At 50.1% G+C, this 15,539-nt stretch overlaps 1 protein-coding gene across 5 annotated transcripts in view; it reads right to left on the reverse strand.

Moving 5' to 3' along the window:
• Nucleotides 1-2,963: 2,963 nt before the first annotated feature.
• The window catches only part of FSTL4 (follistatin like 4), a 446,761-nt gene continuing 434,185 nt past the window's right edge, over nucleotides 2,964-15,539 (reverse strand). The window contains exons 14-15 of one of the 5 annotated variants that reach the window (XM_089909321.1): nucleotides 11,442-11,551; nucleotides 2,964-9,306 (exon numbers count right to left, since the gene is read on the reverse strand). In XM_089909321.1, the coding sequence (XP_089765447.1) occupies nucleotides 8,598-9,306; nucleotides 11,442-11,551 (819 nt within the window). In that variant the 3' untranslated portion in view covers nucleotides 2,964-8,597. The remainder of the gene's footprint in view (nucleotides 9,307-11,441; nucleotides 11,552-15,539) is intronic. The other 4 variants (XM_089909323.1, XM_089909322.1, XM_022588799.3 and 1 more) reach the window with 4 other exon arrangements.

A 15,539-nucleotide genomic window follows, 5' to 3' on the forward strand; every position in this document is an offset into this window, starting at 1 on the left:
GTGGGCTGATGGGTACAGCTGTGTTCCTGTCTTGCTGGTTGTTTGGCCTGAGGCATTTCAGCACTGGAGCCTGCAGGCTGTTGGGTGGGGTTGAGCCTTGGTGCTGAAATGGGGACCTCTTGTAGAGCTCATGCTGGATATTCCCTGGGGCCTCTGCTACCAGTGTTGTTGCCCCCACAGTGAACTACAGCCAAGCCCTGCTTCCCCAGGAGACCCTCCAAGACCCCTAGGTAGGTCTAGCCCAGGTTCCTATGGAGTTATTGCTTTGTGCTGGGTCCAGGTGCTCGTGGTAACTTGTGTGCACCCTCCAAGAGTGGAGTCTCTCTTTCCACCAGCCCTGTGGGGCTCCTGCCCTCAAGACCCACTGGCCTTCAAGGCTAAATGCTCTGGGGGTTCTTCCTCCAGATGCCAGACCCTCAGACTGTCTTGGAGGGTTATTTTTATGTGGGAATGTCCCTGTGTAGCCTGCATGGGTTTGAATTTTTTTTTTGGGGGGGGTGCAATGTTTGTTTTCAGTATGGTTGTCTGCCACCTCTTTCTTTAGTGTATGCTAGCTGTTATCCCCCTGATAGGGTATTTGACTGGTGTTTTGGTGACCAAAGCCTGCCCTGGGCATTGAGTGGAGCCTCCCCTTTGCTCTGTGGTTGTCACTGCCCTGTCAGGGGTGGGGTCTGCTCCCTAGGTATTGGCGTAGAGGCCCCCAGATCTGTTTCTTAGCTGTGTTTCTGATCTGCAGTGTGAGGGAGGTGGTATTGGAGCAGTCCCAATAAGAGAGAAGCCACTGAGTATTCCTCCTTTGGTGCTATTCACCTATGAACATGCTCTGTTGTGTCACCTTTTACCCACTGTTTGAACTCACAAGTTACTCTGTTGTCGGCACTGCTCTCAGCCCCACCTTAACCACTGGTAGGCCGGCAATTGGCCTTGGTGTCTCTCAGGAGTTGTTTTCACCAGGCCAGTAGCATAGATCCACTGATGTCAGGTCCCAGGAGACTGCAGTAATCATAGATCTGGACCTGCTGTAGGTACTATGGGGGTGGCTCAGACTCTGGCCTGGCCCATCCCCCACATGTATGTGCTCACAAAGTCCACAGCTGCTAAAGCTAGACCCGTCTCAGCTGCAGGAACATTTGTTGACTGTTTAGATTTCTTCAGGTGCTGAGTTTACAAAGCCAGTTGTGGGAGTGTAATTCTGCCATTTGTGCAGCTGTGAGGAGAGATTTCAGCTCTTCTTTCATAGTTGCACAGTCCCTGGGGCTCAGCTGTGGTTTCAGGTCCACCTCTGTGTGTGGGCCACCCACAGGCATCTGCTCCCAAGGCTGCCCTGGAGCACAAGAGCCCAGCCCTGTGGGGATGGGTCACATGGCAGAGCCAGAGGCCGTGGGTGCAAGAGAGCTGGCTCTGGAGGGGACGGGGTGTGTGGGGGAGCGAGCCAGTGGCCATAGGTGTGAGAGAGCCAGCCCTGGTGGGATCCCTTCCTAATGCTCATGGAGGCAGGGGCTGGTGCATGGGCAGAGAGGCTTCAATGGTGACCCCACCCTTTGTGTGTCCCTCAACAATGGCACTTTGCTTCTATGGCCACCCGGGCTTCTTCCAGGAGGATTCATGGTTGAGGAGCTCCTTTCTCCTGTCCCCTCAGGCTGTCGCCTTGCAGAGAACAGCAGTTCTCTCCCTGGGCCTGCTCTCTAAACCCCACATTCCAGCACCCAGCCCCTGGGCACATGTCTCAGTCTGGGATATGCAGGGCTGTGGCTTGGACCCTCTGTGTAGGTCTCACTCTGTCCTGCCTGCCACAGACCAGTTGCTGCATTCTCCTCTGAGCCCCAAAGCTCCCCTTCTGTCCCACATGATCTCCTGTCAGTGGGGGGCCTTCCCCGGATGTGGGAACCTGTCCTCACCTTCAGCTCCCCCCAGGGGTGTAGGTCCCATCCTGCTTCCTCTCCTCTTCCTTTTTCCTTCTTTCTTTCATCCTACCCAGTTATGTGAGAATCTTTCTTGTGCTTTCAGGTGTCCGAGGTCCTCTGCTAGTGTTCAGCAGGTGCTCTGTGAGAATTTTTCCATTTATAGATGTATTCTTGATGCATTTGTGGGGAGACATGAACTCCACGTTCTCCTACTCCTCCGCCATCTTGACTCATCTCTAACAAATCAGTAGACTTTGAGTAAAGCAGATTACCCGCCATAGTGTGGGTGGGCCTCATCCAATCAGTTGAAGGCCTTAAAATCAAAATACTGAGCTCCCCTGAAGAAGAAGGAATTCAGCCAACAAACTGCCTTAGGAGTTGAACTGCAACTCTTCTCTGGGTCTCCAGCTGCCCACCTGCCCTACAGATTTGGACTTTCCAGCCTCCACAACTGCATGAGCCAATTCCTTAAACTATATCTCCCTTTCCCTACACACACACACACACACACACACACACACACACACACACACACACACACACACACACACACACACACACACACACAGTGTGTGTGTTTCTTTGTAGAACCTGCACTACTGGTCATGGCACAGTGGACTTGAAACTCACCAAGGGCAGGGACTGTGTCTCCTTTGTGCGGCCCTGGGTCCCCCTCCCTAGCGCCATGCTGGCACATAGCAGGTGCTCCATCCACATGGTAGCTTGGTGATTACCAAGCACTTTATACATTCTGCATCCTAGCTGGAAAGTCTGCCCCAGTAAGAATCAAGAGTGACTGGAGTCAAGAAATAGATAAGAGTCTGGGGGCTGGGGTGGATTTTAAGGGCCTGCAGGGCAGATGACGAGAAGTTTTGAGCCAGATGTTAGTTGTGCATTTTGGGACCTGAAACTTCAACATGGGGAAGAGAGACTTCTGGGGTCAGATGCCTGCCTTTGTCCAGGCTCTCTTTGGACTGGGCCAGAGCAGGGTCCATTTTGCTTTGACCATCATGGACCTATAATGGCGATGGAGAAGGAGGAGAAGGCCCCTGAGTAGTCTTGCCTTAATCAGTTCTCACTTTAACAAGTGCATACAGACTGGCACCAAAAAAGGTAACTTTTTTCACGTTTTATTGTAAAGTCCTCAGAAAAAGAGCATTTACAATGACAATACTTTATGATAATCTGTGAATCGTCTTTATATCAAGTGGTACTGCAAACACATGGTGTGTCCAATACTGTGAAATACATCAAAGTAAACACAAACTTACCTCCAATGCCACATACAGTTGCTGTGTTGGTACAAATTTCTACTAAAGTTGATGTATTAAAAATAATTTATATATATTTTATAAATAAGGAAAAAATTCACATGTATAGTAATTACAGGAGGCCTTTTGAGAAGTACCAGTGATTACAGAAAATATATTTTGGAGTCTACACAACTGCTCAAAATAATGTAATCTGCCTCGACATAAGAGATCTGGAAGTTTTCTGAGGTGGGGGAGGATGAGAATCCTAATGGGACAAATTGTGTGTGTGTGACTGCATATCTCGAGGGTCGTTCACTACACTATAGCATGAGCACAGCGTGTGTGACTACAGCAGCAAAACTCCATGCCTAGTCTGCTTTTAGATCATCTCACACGGCCTTCAGGAAGCACGAGCAGCGGGGGAGGGGGAGATGGGTTGCGAAGGGGCAGGACCAGGAACGGAGAGGAGGCTGGCCAGCCGCCGGAGCCAGGCAGTCAGGGTGTGGGTCGGGGGCACCACAGAAAGCTGTGCTGTGGGTCTGGGATGGGGGACTTGCAGACCACTGTCCCTCACCTCTCTGAAGCAGCTAAAGTAGCAAGGGACAAACAACTCTTAAAGCTATGGCCGATGTCACGCTGGGCAGTGCATGAAGTTTAGATTTAGGAAATTTTCTCATTTGAGAGCTCTTGGGCCCCATATCCAGCCAATGATGGTTGCCATTCCTCAGAAATGATCTTGAAGACAGTGCCCCCACTGGGCAGCATTGTCTGATCCTGCCTTGGTGACATGTGGTGAGCTGTGTGTCACTGGGCTGGGGGTAGGGTCGAGTCGACAGTTATTGCTTTGTGGCATGCAGACTGAGCCCTCTATAGCCCTCCAGGGCATGGCCTGCTCCCTGGGGCCACAGCAGAAAGGGATGGTCCCATGTTAGTCAAGGTGAGCTTGGAAAGAGGGGTATGTGAATTGTCGTTTGTCCAAAAACCACGCACATGCTCAACACTCTTGTGCTGGCTAAAGAAGCCTTGCTGTGAATTTTGGAGGTCAATTCCTGCTCTCCCCCTATCTTCCATAATTTCACACATTGCGTTTGGTTAAATTCCCAATGCTGCTCACAGGTCCAAAGGATGGGTGAAACTATGCTTGCTGGGCTCCAGGTGTCGGCTGCGTGGCTGGTGCCTAAACCCTGAAGGCCCAGATAAGATGCTCAAATCCTCAAGTGGCTTGGCAGGTAACCTGGTGTAGACAAAAGCAGGAAGTGGGTTGTAGTCCACCAGGTATTTGGGGTCTTGCAGTCACACCTTGAGTATAAGCACTGTATATTTCCCCCTTGAACTTTTTTAAGCCCCTCTGTTCTATGATCTCTTCATTTTGGAGAGAAATCAAGGCAGTTAGTGACTTTCTTGAACAAAACTGCTTTCCCTATGTGCCAATCTGGGAGCAAATAGTAACATCTGGCCCTATGAGTGACTTTTCACTTGTACCCAAAGCAAGGAAGCAGCATGCAAAGGCCACTGGGGGCTGGTGTGGTGGTCAGGTGAGTTGCCCCTTGAGTTGTAGGAGTGGCTCATGAGCAGGAGGCCCCAGGCGTAGGAAGGGAGCGGGAAAGGCAGAGAGCAAAGTGAGGATGGAGGGAGGTGTAGCTCAGCCCTCTAAGGGCTTGGCTGAGATGTTATGGTCTCTATTCCCGTCTGACAGTTTCTGTCTGATAATAGCCGACTTCCCTGACAGTTCTGAGTTCTCGCTTGTCTTGGTCACCTAACTCCAAAGGGCTGTGAGCTAGGGTTTGGGGGGTGTGATTTTGGGTAGCAAGCGGCTGTGTCCCAGTGGGTTCTGATTGCACTTGGAGTGGGATCTGGGGTCCTGGGTGGGGGAGGATGGCCAAGAACTTTGCCATCGATGTCGGCATCGTTGTCATCCTACATCACCTGTCTGGCCTCCTGGCTCAGAGGTGCCAGGTGCAAGTTGGAGGTGCCGTGTGGAAGAAGGAGGATGTGAGGTAGATTGGTGGATGTATAGGAGGGCGTTGGGAGCAGTATCATTGCTCCTGGAGGCTGGCTTCTGAAGAGGAGGATGGGAGAGTGAGCTGTGGGATTTGGTAATGAAATGGTGCAGTGTCCGTGGTACCTGAATGAAACACATTGTGAAAAATGAATGGATTACTATTTAAGCCCCTTGTAGAAAAATATATCCATCATGAAGCTGTTTCACATCTCAGTTCTGAAATCTCCTTTAGTTCACAGGTTATTTGGTCAGCAGAAAAGAAGAGGGGGCCACACAAAGCCAACTCCAGGCTGCTTTCCTCAGTGAAGACTCAGCAGTTACAATTCCCTGGGGCAGCAGGCGGTTCTTGGCTTTATTCGGGCTGGAGTGCTGTCCTCCAGGGCACTTACCTGGATCTGGGAGGCTGAGATGGGGGCGGGGGCGGGATTGCAGGGACTGAGCTTCTGTCTCCCGTGATGCTATCTCTAGGTCACAGAATATGAAGCTTGGTATGAGTGTGGCCCCAGCCTAGACTTTACAGGGCTCTTCCAGCTACTTCTGGGGGCTTGGGGAAAGTAGCAGGACCCTCAAATGACTTGGAGCCTTAAAAAAGGGGCCTGGGCCAGCCCCAGGCAGGGCTCGCAGGCTCAGTGTTACTGGGGCTGCGATGATGGCATCTGCCTCACTCTGTGTGTGGTTCACAACCAAGCTTACTTGCACAGAAAGTCCATGCAGGCGTCTAGAAGCAGACAAATCTCTCTTCCCACCATCAATCCGTGGGTGGCTGCGTGGGCGTTTGGACCGCGAACCTCCATGTGGGGTCTTGCTCACTTGGGCAGAAGGAAAGTGAGGGCCTCCAGTTCAAATCTTTAATGTCACCGTAGGTGTCGATTACTTCTGTTTGTTAGTCTGGAAAAAAATCTACGTTGAATTTTTGTGAAATGAATTTTATTTCAAAATCCAGTAATTTTGAAATAGCTCATCACGTAAGTGGCTTTGGGGGTGATTCTTTTGGTAAAACGAATACTCCTTTAATGTGAAATATTAGTAGATAGCCGATAATTTGTGTTCATCAGAAGGATCGCTGGCTGTTGTGATGACTTCGTACCCCAGTGGCTTTCAAACTGTGTTCCACGAGCCTCTGCTGGGGCTAATGTGTGGGAGAAAGGGGCAGGTGGAGTCCTAGCCAGCCCTTCAGTCAGTTGCACTGCTGAAAAAACATTGACTTTGTGAATTTGCAAATTTCACAGTTTTCAGGGCTGTGATTCCCCTCTCCTATTTAATTGTGTCTGAAATGCTGGCAGCAAGACCTAAACTGGCCATCTCCAGCTTTGCAACTTCACAGGTACGACGAGAGGCAGAGAAGCTTTCCAGACACACTTAGAAGTGGAAGGAATTGTGGAAAAGGAACAGGTGCCGCTGAAGTCACTCCCAGTTGAAAAGGCCAGTTGGGACTGGATTGGTCTTTTACTCAGCAGTCCTGCAGTCCAGAGGGGCCAGTGTTCTGGCCTGGCAGTTGGTGGGCTCTTCCTCATGTAGGCTCAGAGACTTTCTTTTTCTTCCAGGGGCTGCTACAATTCAGAAGATGTTTTCCAAAGGAAGAAGCTCACGAAAGTTGGAGAATTTAAGGGGTAGAAGTGGGACTTTGGAAGAAAATGTGTCAAGACATTGAGGCAGGAATAAAAAAAAAAGGTGAGATGTGTTTTCCATCCATCCCAGTTATTATGAAACTAAATATTAGGCTTTTGAGGTCAGTTTCTTCAACCTATATCTACATATTGTATCTTAAAAAAAATCTATGAATGTATTTGTCTAGGCACACCCTGGGGGTTGTTGGGGACAAGAGTTTGGTGGACTGAGATGCATGAAACACACTAGAGGATTGGCCAATGTCAGGAACTCTGTGGCAGGCGGTGGGTTGGGCAGTTAGGTGGGAGTGAGAAGCTCTGTTTCCAGTGAGGCAAGGTCTGTGTCTTCCTTTCTCTGACAGGGGCCATTCCTCAGCAGCCCAAGAAACTCATGGCCATGTTGGCAGGTGAAGACATCTAACCTAATGTGTCTGTGATGGGACCACCTCTTCCAACTTCAGGTGGCTTGAAAAATGACCCTTCAAGCCAGAAGGCATACAAGTGCAATTTGGCCACTGATGTGCACGAGAAGGAAAGGGGTGTTTTGAGAACCCAAGGGGGCCTCTTCCTTGCTGAGATTCTCTGATATGGGCTCTCTTCACGGGGCTGTTGGGTTGTACTTCTTTGATGCCCAGTGGAGAGCCTACCACAGCCTGAGACATTTGGGAATAATGCCGCAGTGCCAGCCCGTATCCTTGTGTATTACTGGGGAGAGAGGGACCTAAGTGTAAGAAACACTTACTGAAATGTGCTGTCTGTGCTATGATGATGCAGGGACTGGGGTGGCCAGAGCTGAGTGCGAGGGCCACAGGGAGAAGATAAATGGGGTTTTAAAAGGGATAGCCTAAGGAACCCGCCTGAACCCCACTTGTATCCTTCGGGTTTCTGCATTGAGCCTGGAGGCCACTGTTCTGCAGGCTGCACACACCTTTCCAGGCAAGCCTGGTCTGCCCTGAATCTGGGGTACTGGGCTGGCTAATAAATGTCCCCCTTCAGTAGTGAAAAGCAGGCACGCAGGGTTTGTCTTGGTCTCTTGGGGTCCCAACCCAGAACGGAGCCTTTACCAATGTGGTGGCCTGATCTGCACTTGGGGGTGTCCCTGGTGCAAAGGAGCACGATCGCTTGGTGGCCATTGTCTTCTTTCTGGATGTGGGGTGGTGACTCTCAGAGCCATGGCCTAAGGCAGGGAGGAATTACAGCTGGACCTCGGAGAGCATCTTTCTGCTTACTAGCATTTGAGATTATAAAAAATTATTTTTTAATCAAAAATTCCAAAATAAAGTGAGTGATTTCCCCATCCCCCAAGATGCAATAAGTCTTGTTGGCTCTCCCTCAGGCTTACAAGAAGTCAAATGGAAAGAAAAGCAAGAAGCAACTGCGAAGGAGAAAATGAGGTCCAGAGCGAGGGCGATGTGGCTCTCACACCAGGAGGGAGAGCCCTGCTCCGGGGAGCCTGTGTCTTCAGGCCACATCAGGGTGAAGTCTGGCCGGACCCTGGAGAATGACTAGGCGAAGGCAACCGACAGAAGCATCCGCCTGGAAAGCAGGAGCTCCTGGTTCCATGGCGGCCCAGGTAACGTGGCGCGTAGCTGGGCGCAGAAATGATTCCTTTACACGGCAGCATATTCTCATTGTAGCTCAAGGCAGAAATCATACGTTCTAACGAAAAACCCCCATCTTGTTAGCAGCGCATACCTTATGACTAGGAAACTTGCAAGGAGACCAGTGTTGAACCACAAAGCGAATACAGGTTTTTGCTTTTGTCTGTAAAAATGTACAGGGTGCCTGCTTGGGGCTGCGGTGTCAGTACCAGGCGGCACTCGTGGCTGCTTCATACCTCGCCCACCCACACCACTGTGGTCCCTCCCTTTACTCCCGCCACCTCACACCGTGGCGCATTTTGTCTCGCGTTGATGAGAAACAGTGACTCTCGGGCCGGCGTGAGGAGGTACTGCCCGAACAGCCCGCTGTCCCTCACAATCCTGCGGGGCCCAGCCCAGCCTCGGGCTGGCCCCGCGGGCGCGGGCGGCTCCTTCAAGCCCTTCAGCATGCCCGTCTTCCCCGTGGACAGCTCTAGGAAGAGCAGGTCCGGCTCTGTCTCTAGCGTGGCATAGACGTAGTACTGGTCGCCCTGGGTGAAGGAGGGCTGGAAGGCCACATCTGAGACGCCCTGGCTCACTTTCAGGTCATAGAGGGTCTGGATCTCCCCCCGCAGCGTGATCTCCTGCACGTGAAGCTGGGGGCTGCTGGAGGCGACGCTGACTAGGAAGCGCCCATCGGGGGAAGTGTGTGGGGTGCCGGTAACGTGGCCGTTGGGGCCGACCACGGCGTCTGTGACACTGTCGAGCAGCAGCTGCGGGGCGGCTGGAGAGGAGCTGTGCTGTCGGCACTGGATGAAGAAGTAGCCGCCCAGGTGGGTGTGGGCCATGGCCTGCGGCAGGCAGCCGTGGCTCTGCAGCCTGATGGTCTTGAGGAGCATCAGTGTTTCCAGGTCGACTTTGTGGACTGCAGGGTCAGAGTTGTTGAAGATGAAGCCGAACCTGGGAGGAGACGCAAACTGAGGTCAGAGGTCAGGAGGACTTTTTGGGTAGGGGATAGGTCATTTGTCTCAAACGATGGCATCCTTTCTCTTTTCCTTTATCATAACCCTTTGGTGACTAAAAGCCTATTAATAAGATCTACCATTCTGCAAGAGATGGCTTCATAAGCGATTCATCTATGATCTCAAACCAAATGCAGTTGAGTTACAAAATGTTCCTGGATTTATGCTGTTGTAATATGCACGCATCTTTAGAAAGGGTAAAGGAAGAGCATAATTGTGCCTCAGCAGCTTCTGCCTCGGGGATGCCTTTGATTCAGCTCCCCAGAGGCCTTGTGGCAGCTGGGAAGTGGCGGGCCTGTGGCTGGAGGGAGAGGACAACAGGTGTCTGCCCTGACTCTGCCTGCTAGGGGGACAGGAGAGGTGAGTCTATATCTGAGGTGGTTTTTGGACTACTGGCTGGCTCAGAACTTGGGGATGCAGATGCAAGAGAACAAGGACAGATGTCCTATCCATGCTCCCTTACCCTTGGAGACGAACGTGGGTAAGGGTTGAGGGCAGCCTCTTCCCTGGCCACGTTGATGATGCTGGTCACAGGAAGCCCCTTTGGGCTGGGGCTAAGGACAGCTTTTACCTTTATAGCCAGATGGCCTGGCATTGCTGCGGTGCCCTGCTAGCTGCAGAGCCTGGGGCAAGTTGCTTGCCTCTTCAAGCCCCTGCTAATATAAAGAGAGTAGTTCCTTCCAAGGGCTGTTGGGAGGATTAAATCTAAGAGGGAGCTTTAGTGGAAGAGGTCAGTAGGTGGAAGCTGCCATATCTGGACTTCGTGAAATTCCTCTTTGGAGGCTGGTTGTGAGCTGCAGAAGGGCCTGATTCCAGGCAGGACTTCCCTCTGATTGTGAGAGCCTCTGCCTAAACCCCTCACTTGCAGAGGCCTTTGGGTGCTGTGTACACCTACAGGAGCAGAGAAAAATCTCTTCCACAATTTTCTCTTGAATAACAAGCTGTGCCTCAGAATAGGGGAAATGCCCACTTTACAGCATCTTTAAATTAGCATCCTTAAAGAGCAAGAGCAGGAAAGAAAACCCCATGCTTATAAGAAACTGTAATGTAAAAGTCACACACAGGCGCTGCGGAGCCTGAGTTTGCATGACTCCTGGCTGAATTCAGCTTCTTTGAGGGGTTTTACCATTTATAACCATTTTAGAGGCTCTGTCCCAGGTATTCTCTGCAGTGAGGTAGGGAGGTCATAAAGTGGTTACTTTTTCCCTTGGCCAGAGATGAATGGGAGAGCCCTATTTTTACAAGTCCAGCTTCAGCTTGCAAAAATGAGTCATTTCTCCCTGGAAAAAGGTGCTCGATGTCAGAGTAAAGGAAGGCATAAACACTGCCACAAGACATTTGGGTCTTGATGACTTTATAAAAGGGCATGCTCAGTCTTCTGGCAGTGGTGCCTTGACAGAAAATGTCAGGGGTTCTCTGAAATGAATAGGGAAGGGGAGTGGCCAGGCTGGGATGAGGCTTGCAGTCGAGGCCATGGCTGGTATTATTAAGCTGTTCTTTTGGATGGTGGCAAACCAGACAACGAGGAGGCCTTGTTTCCTTGCAGGCCCCTGCATGGCTGCTCTGGGGACTCCTAGAGGAACCACAGGTTGTGGTTAGCAGAGAATGAGGCCAAATGGGGCACTGAAAGGAGACCCAGCTTTGCATTTAGTCTGACTCTGCCAGTTCCTGGTTGTGTGACTTTGGCCAGTATCTTAACTCCTCTGGGCCTAAGTTTCCTCATCTATAAAACAGATTTGAGACCGCCTCTACTAGTTTCTTGCGTCTAGCAAGGAGAGGGTACTCAATTAACCACAGTTGTTTCCCTCTTTCCTCTGCTGTCCTCATCCAAGGGTGAGACTTCCTGACCTCACTGGGCCCCTGAGGGCATTAGGAGCTGGGTGCCTTCCTTAACTTTAACAATTGAGGACTGGGGATGGGGCCATTTCTCTGTCCATTCCTGATGGGGTCCAAAGCCAGCCCAGGAGGAGTGGGGGAGAAAGAGAAAGGAGCAGGGCCACCCCGGGCGAAGCTGCCCCGTGCAGGGCTGAGCTGGGGCACGGAGTAGGTTAGGGCATTGCGGGCCGGTCTCACCTGACGTGGTTGATGATGAGGTTTGTTGGAGGAATGAAGAAATCGTCCACTCCTGCAAAGGGCGTGCGGATGAGGTGCTGACCCTGACCGGTGCTGGCCTCTGTGATCACCTGCAACACAGAGCGGAAGTCCTTGTGAGGGCCCATCCCAGCGGGGCTTGGAAACCTGCAGACACATGCACGCTTGGGTGGAGACCCCGGCAGACAGGCTGCTTGAGAGAGAGGTGATGGGCAAGTCACCGTCTTGGGCGGGCCAGGAGCAGAGCGGGAGCTGCTTGGGAATGGCATAGGCAGGGACCCATCCTTCCAGGGAGGGGAAGTGGGGAGACAGGAGTGAATGCCTGAATCGCTCCCTCTTGCTCAGTCAGGCCTGCCCCTGACTGACTGTGGTGCATGTTGTCAGCCACCGTGATGTGACAGCAGAGTGAGGACTTGGAGGGGCTGTGTTGGGGCTTCTGAGGGAGGGTCCTCGGAACCTAAGCATCTCTGCTCAGAGACAGCCTCCTCCACGACAGGGAGTTCCACCTTCTCAACACTTAGGCTACCCTGGGAAAGGCGGCGAGGTTTTAAATAACAAAAATGCTAAACGCTGGAATCACTGACTGGCTCTGTATTTTCCCTTGATGCCAGGCACCTGGGCTGGTTTGTTGAGAGTCTCTGTCATATGCGCCTCACAGAGGCGCTCTCTGAGAACTGTGACTCCATAATTTATTAGAGAAAGCAGGCATCCTGTCAGAGGTGCTGGCCGTGTCATTTATTTTATTATTTATTTATTTATTTAAACATCCTTATTGGAGTATAATTGCTTTACAATGTTGTGTTACTTTCTGCTGTACAACAAAGTGAATCAGCTATATGCATACATATATCCCCATATCCCCTCCGTCTTGCGTCTCCCTCCCACCCTCCCTATCCCACCCCTCTAGGTGGTCACAAAGCACCGAGCTGATCTCCCTGTGCTATGCGGCTGCTTCCCACTAGCTATCTATTTTACATTTGGTAGTGTATATATGTCCATGCCACTCTCTCACTTCGTCCCAGCTTACCCTTCCCCCTCCCCGTGTCCTCAAGTCCATTCTCTACGTCTGCGTCTTTATTCCTGTCCTGACCCTAGGTTCTTCAGAACCATTTTTTTTTTTTTTTTTAGATTCCATATATATGTGTTAGCATACGGTATTTGTTTTTCTCTTTCTGACTTACTTCACTCTGTACGACAGACTCTAGGTCCATCCACCTCACTGCAAATAACTCAATTTCGTTTCTTTTTATGGCTGAGTAATATTCCATTGTATATATGTGCCACATCTGCTTTATTCATTCATCTGTCGATGGACACTTAGGTTGCTTCCATGTCCTGGCTATTGTAAATAGAGCTGCAATGAACATTTTGGTACATGACTCTTTTTGAATTATGGTTTTCTCAGGGTATATGCCCAGTAGTGGGATTGCTGGGTCGTATGGTAGTTCTATTTTTAGTTTGTTAAGGAACCTCCATACTGTTCTCCATAGTGGCTGTATCAATTTACATTCCCACCAACAGTGCAAGAGGGTTCCCTTTCTCCACACCCTCTCCAGCATTTATTGTTTCTAGATTTTTTGATGATGGCCATTCTGACTGGTGTGAGATGATGTCTCATTGTAGTTTTGATTTGCATTTCTCTAATGATTAATGATGTTGAGCATCCTTTCATGTGTTTGTTGGCAATCTGTATATCTTCTTTGGAGAAATGCCTGTTTAGGTCTTCTGCTCATTTTTTGGATTGGGATGTTTGTTTTTTTGATATTGAGCTGCATGAGTTGCTTGTGAATTTTGGAGATTAATCCTTTGTCAGTTGCTTCATTTACAAATATTTTCTCCCATTCTGAGGGTTGTCTTTTGGTCTTATGATTTCCTTTGCTGTGCAAAAGCTTTGAAGTGTCATTAGGTCCCATGTGTTTATTTTTGTTTTTATTTCCCTTTCTCTAGGTGGGGGGTCAAAAAGGACCTTGCTGTGATTTATGTCATGGAGTGTTCTGCCTGTGTTTTCCTCTAAGAGTTCGATAGTGTCTCGGCCATTTCATTTAAATGCCTGTGATTAGGATGCTGGGGAGGGTTCCAGTTTCACAAAGGGGGCTTGCTGTGAGAAGTGAAGAATTAGTCCCTGTGTTTTGTACAAATTGGTAGTTTGACAGAGCATGCTGCCTCTGTTCCCCTGGAGGTACCACTTTCTCCCCTGCGTGCTTGGCAGGAAGCGACCTGAGCCATTCCTCGGTGTGTGCCCCTGCTGTGTCTGTATCAGGGAAGGGCACGGTGGCAGCACAGAACAGAGCCAAGTGATGTCTGGGATTAGACAGGATGAGAGCATGGTTTGGAGGCCCTGCCAGAAAGCGCCCCCCGTGGTCAGGCTGGGCTTTTATCCATCAGCTACTGAGGCCTTGGGCACAGGCAGGCTGGAGACACTGAGCCAGCCATCCTGTGTCCTCTCGCTTTCTGCATGTGCTCTTCAGCCTCCAAGTTCCAGGTGATTGCCCAGAAGGGTGGCAGACCTGCAGCCAGATGAGGGGCTTGGCCAGCTTGTGGGCAATTTTGGCTGGAGGACCCCAAGGACAAGCCCAGACCCTCTTAGCAGGACAGGAGGCAGATGCCAGACCCTGACCAGGGAGGGGAGACACTTTTCCTGATCTTCAGTGTTGTGGCCATTTATACAGAAGGAAGGATTCAGATTTTTGCAGCCTGAGGCTGAGGACAGTTTGTGATGGGGCTTTGTGACTCACATGGCCTCGAGCTCTGGATGCTTTTGCCTTTTAAGAGTGGGACTGCCTTCTGCCTCTTACTTTAATGACAAGACAAACAGCACCTGCACTGCTTCCTCCGGCAGGTTTGAGGCTTTAGCTTTTTGGATTGTGCTTCCCTTGAGGGGTCAGCAGGCAGAATGCAGGATTAGAATGATGAGAGCTGTGATTTTCAGTCTTGGGGCAGCTCTAAAGTTAGGCTATTTTCCTGTGATTTTAAATAAAAAAGGCCAAATGACACTTCCATGGCAAGTCCATGGGAAAAGCTTAGAACTAGGCATTAAGAAAATATCAATATTAGGAAACTGGATCTTAGAGAGTCCAGGTGAAAATGCCAGAGAATTCCAAGAAGCCATGCAATCATTGCTTGATATAAGGTCTGTCATTTTAGCTTATAATAGAGATGGAAAATTACAGGCTGTCAGCAGTCAGTGTCATTCATGCTTCACCACCCTGACACCCTATATTCAGAGGTTACTTCATCAAAACCCGGTGTCATGGGCCACCGAACTGATATGGGCTAGTCAGCCTCATTTCTCCAATGAGTCATGAATTCCTTCTTGGCCTGTGTCCCAGCGCATGGCTGGGCACATTTGTGACCAAAAGATAATTGTTGAGCCTCTCAAATTTCCTGGCTCTAGGGGCTTGGTTCAGGAGATGCACATAGTTGGCTGGGTATCAGGAGATGTAAGTTAGTAGTGAGTGTGGGGTAGGGAAGTCTGAGCATCTGCTTCCGAGGCGTGGACAAAACCAGGTGAGAGGTGACAGCTGGGGAAGGGCAGGGTGCAAGATATCGAGTGGGATGGGGAGAGAGGCAGCTGAAAGCTGCGAGTGGGTGGGCGAGAGCATGATGGGCAGGATTCGAGACGGTGCCAAAGGTTCTAACACTGGCTCCTGGGGCAGGGCCTTGGTGGAATAAGCCTCATTTATAGAACCACCTTCATTTAGTCATAGCAAAGCTTGTTTAACCAATTCCTTAGTGTTGGATATTTAGAAACATTAAGATGGTATTTTCAATGTTTTGCAAATATAAACATTGCAGTAACACACAATGTTGTAGCTAAATCTTTGTGCCCATCCCTGATCGTCACCTTTGGATAAGTTCTGAGAGGTCAAGTTGCTGGATTGAAAGCAATGTTCTGAGGCTTTTGGTTCACATTTCCAAATTGCTCACCGTAAAGGCTCTGCCCACTGACATTTCCAGGAGCAGTTTCTGCAAGCAGTGGTTTCCTGAACCCTAGTCCACAGAGATGAAGGTAGGTTTATTCAATTTATTTCATTTTCTTGTCATAGTGCATTTCTGAGACTTTCCAATTATGGTGATGGT

This window comes from Delphinapterus leucas, chromosome 3 (genome assembly GCF_059928025.1).
Source record: "Delphinapterus leucas isolate spDelLeu-1000000601 "Yukka" chromosome 3, BTC_Dleu_Yukka2, whole genome shotgun sequence".
Lineage (NCBI taxonomy): Eukaryota > Metazoa > Chordata > Mammalia > Artiodactyla > Monodontidae > Delphinapterus > Delphinapterus leucas.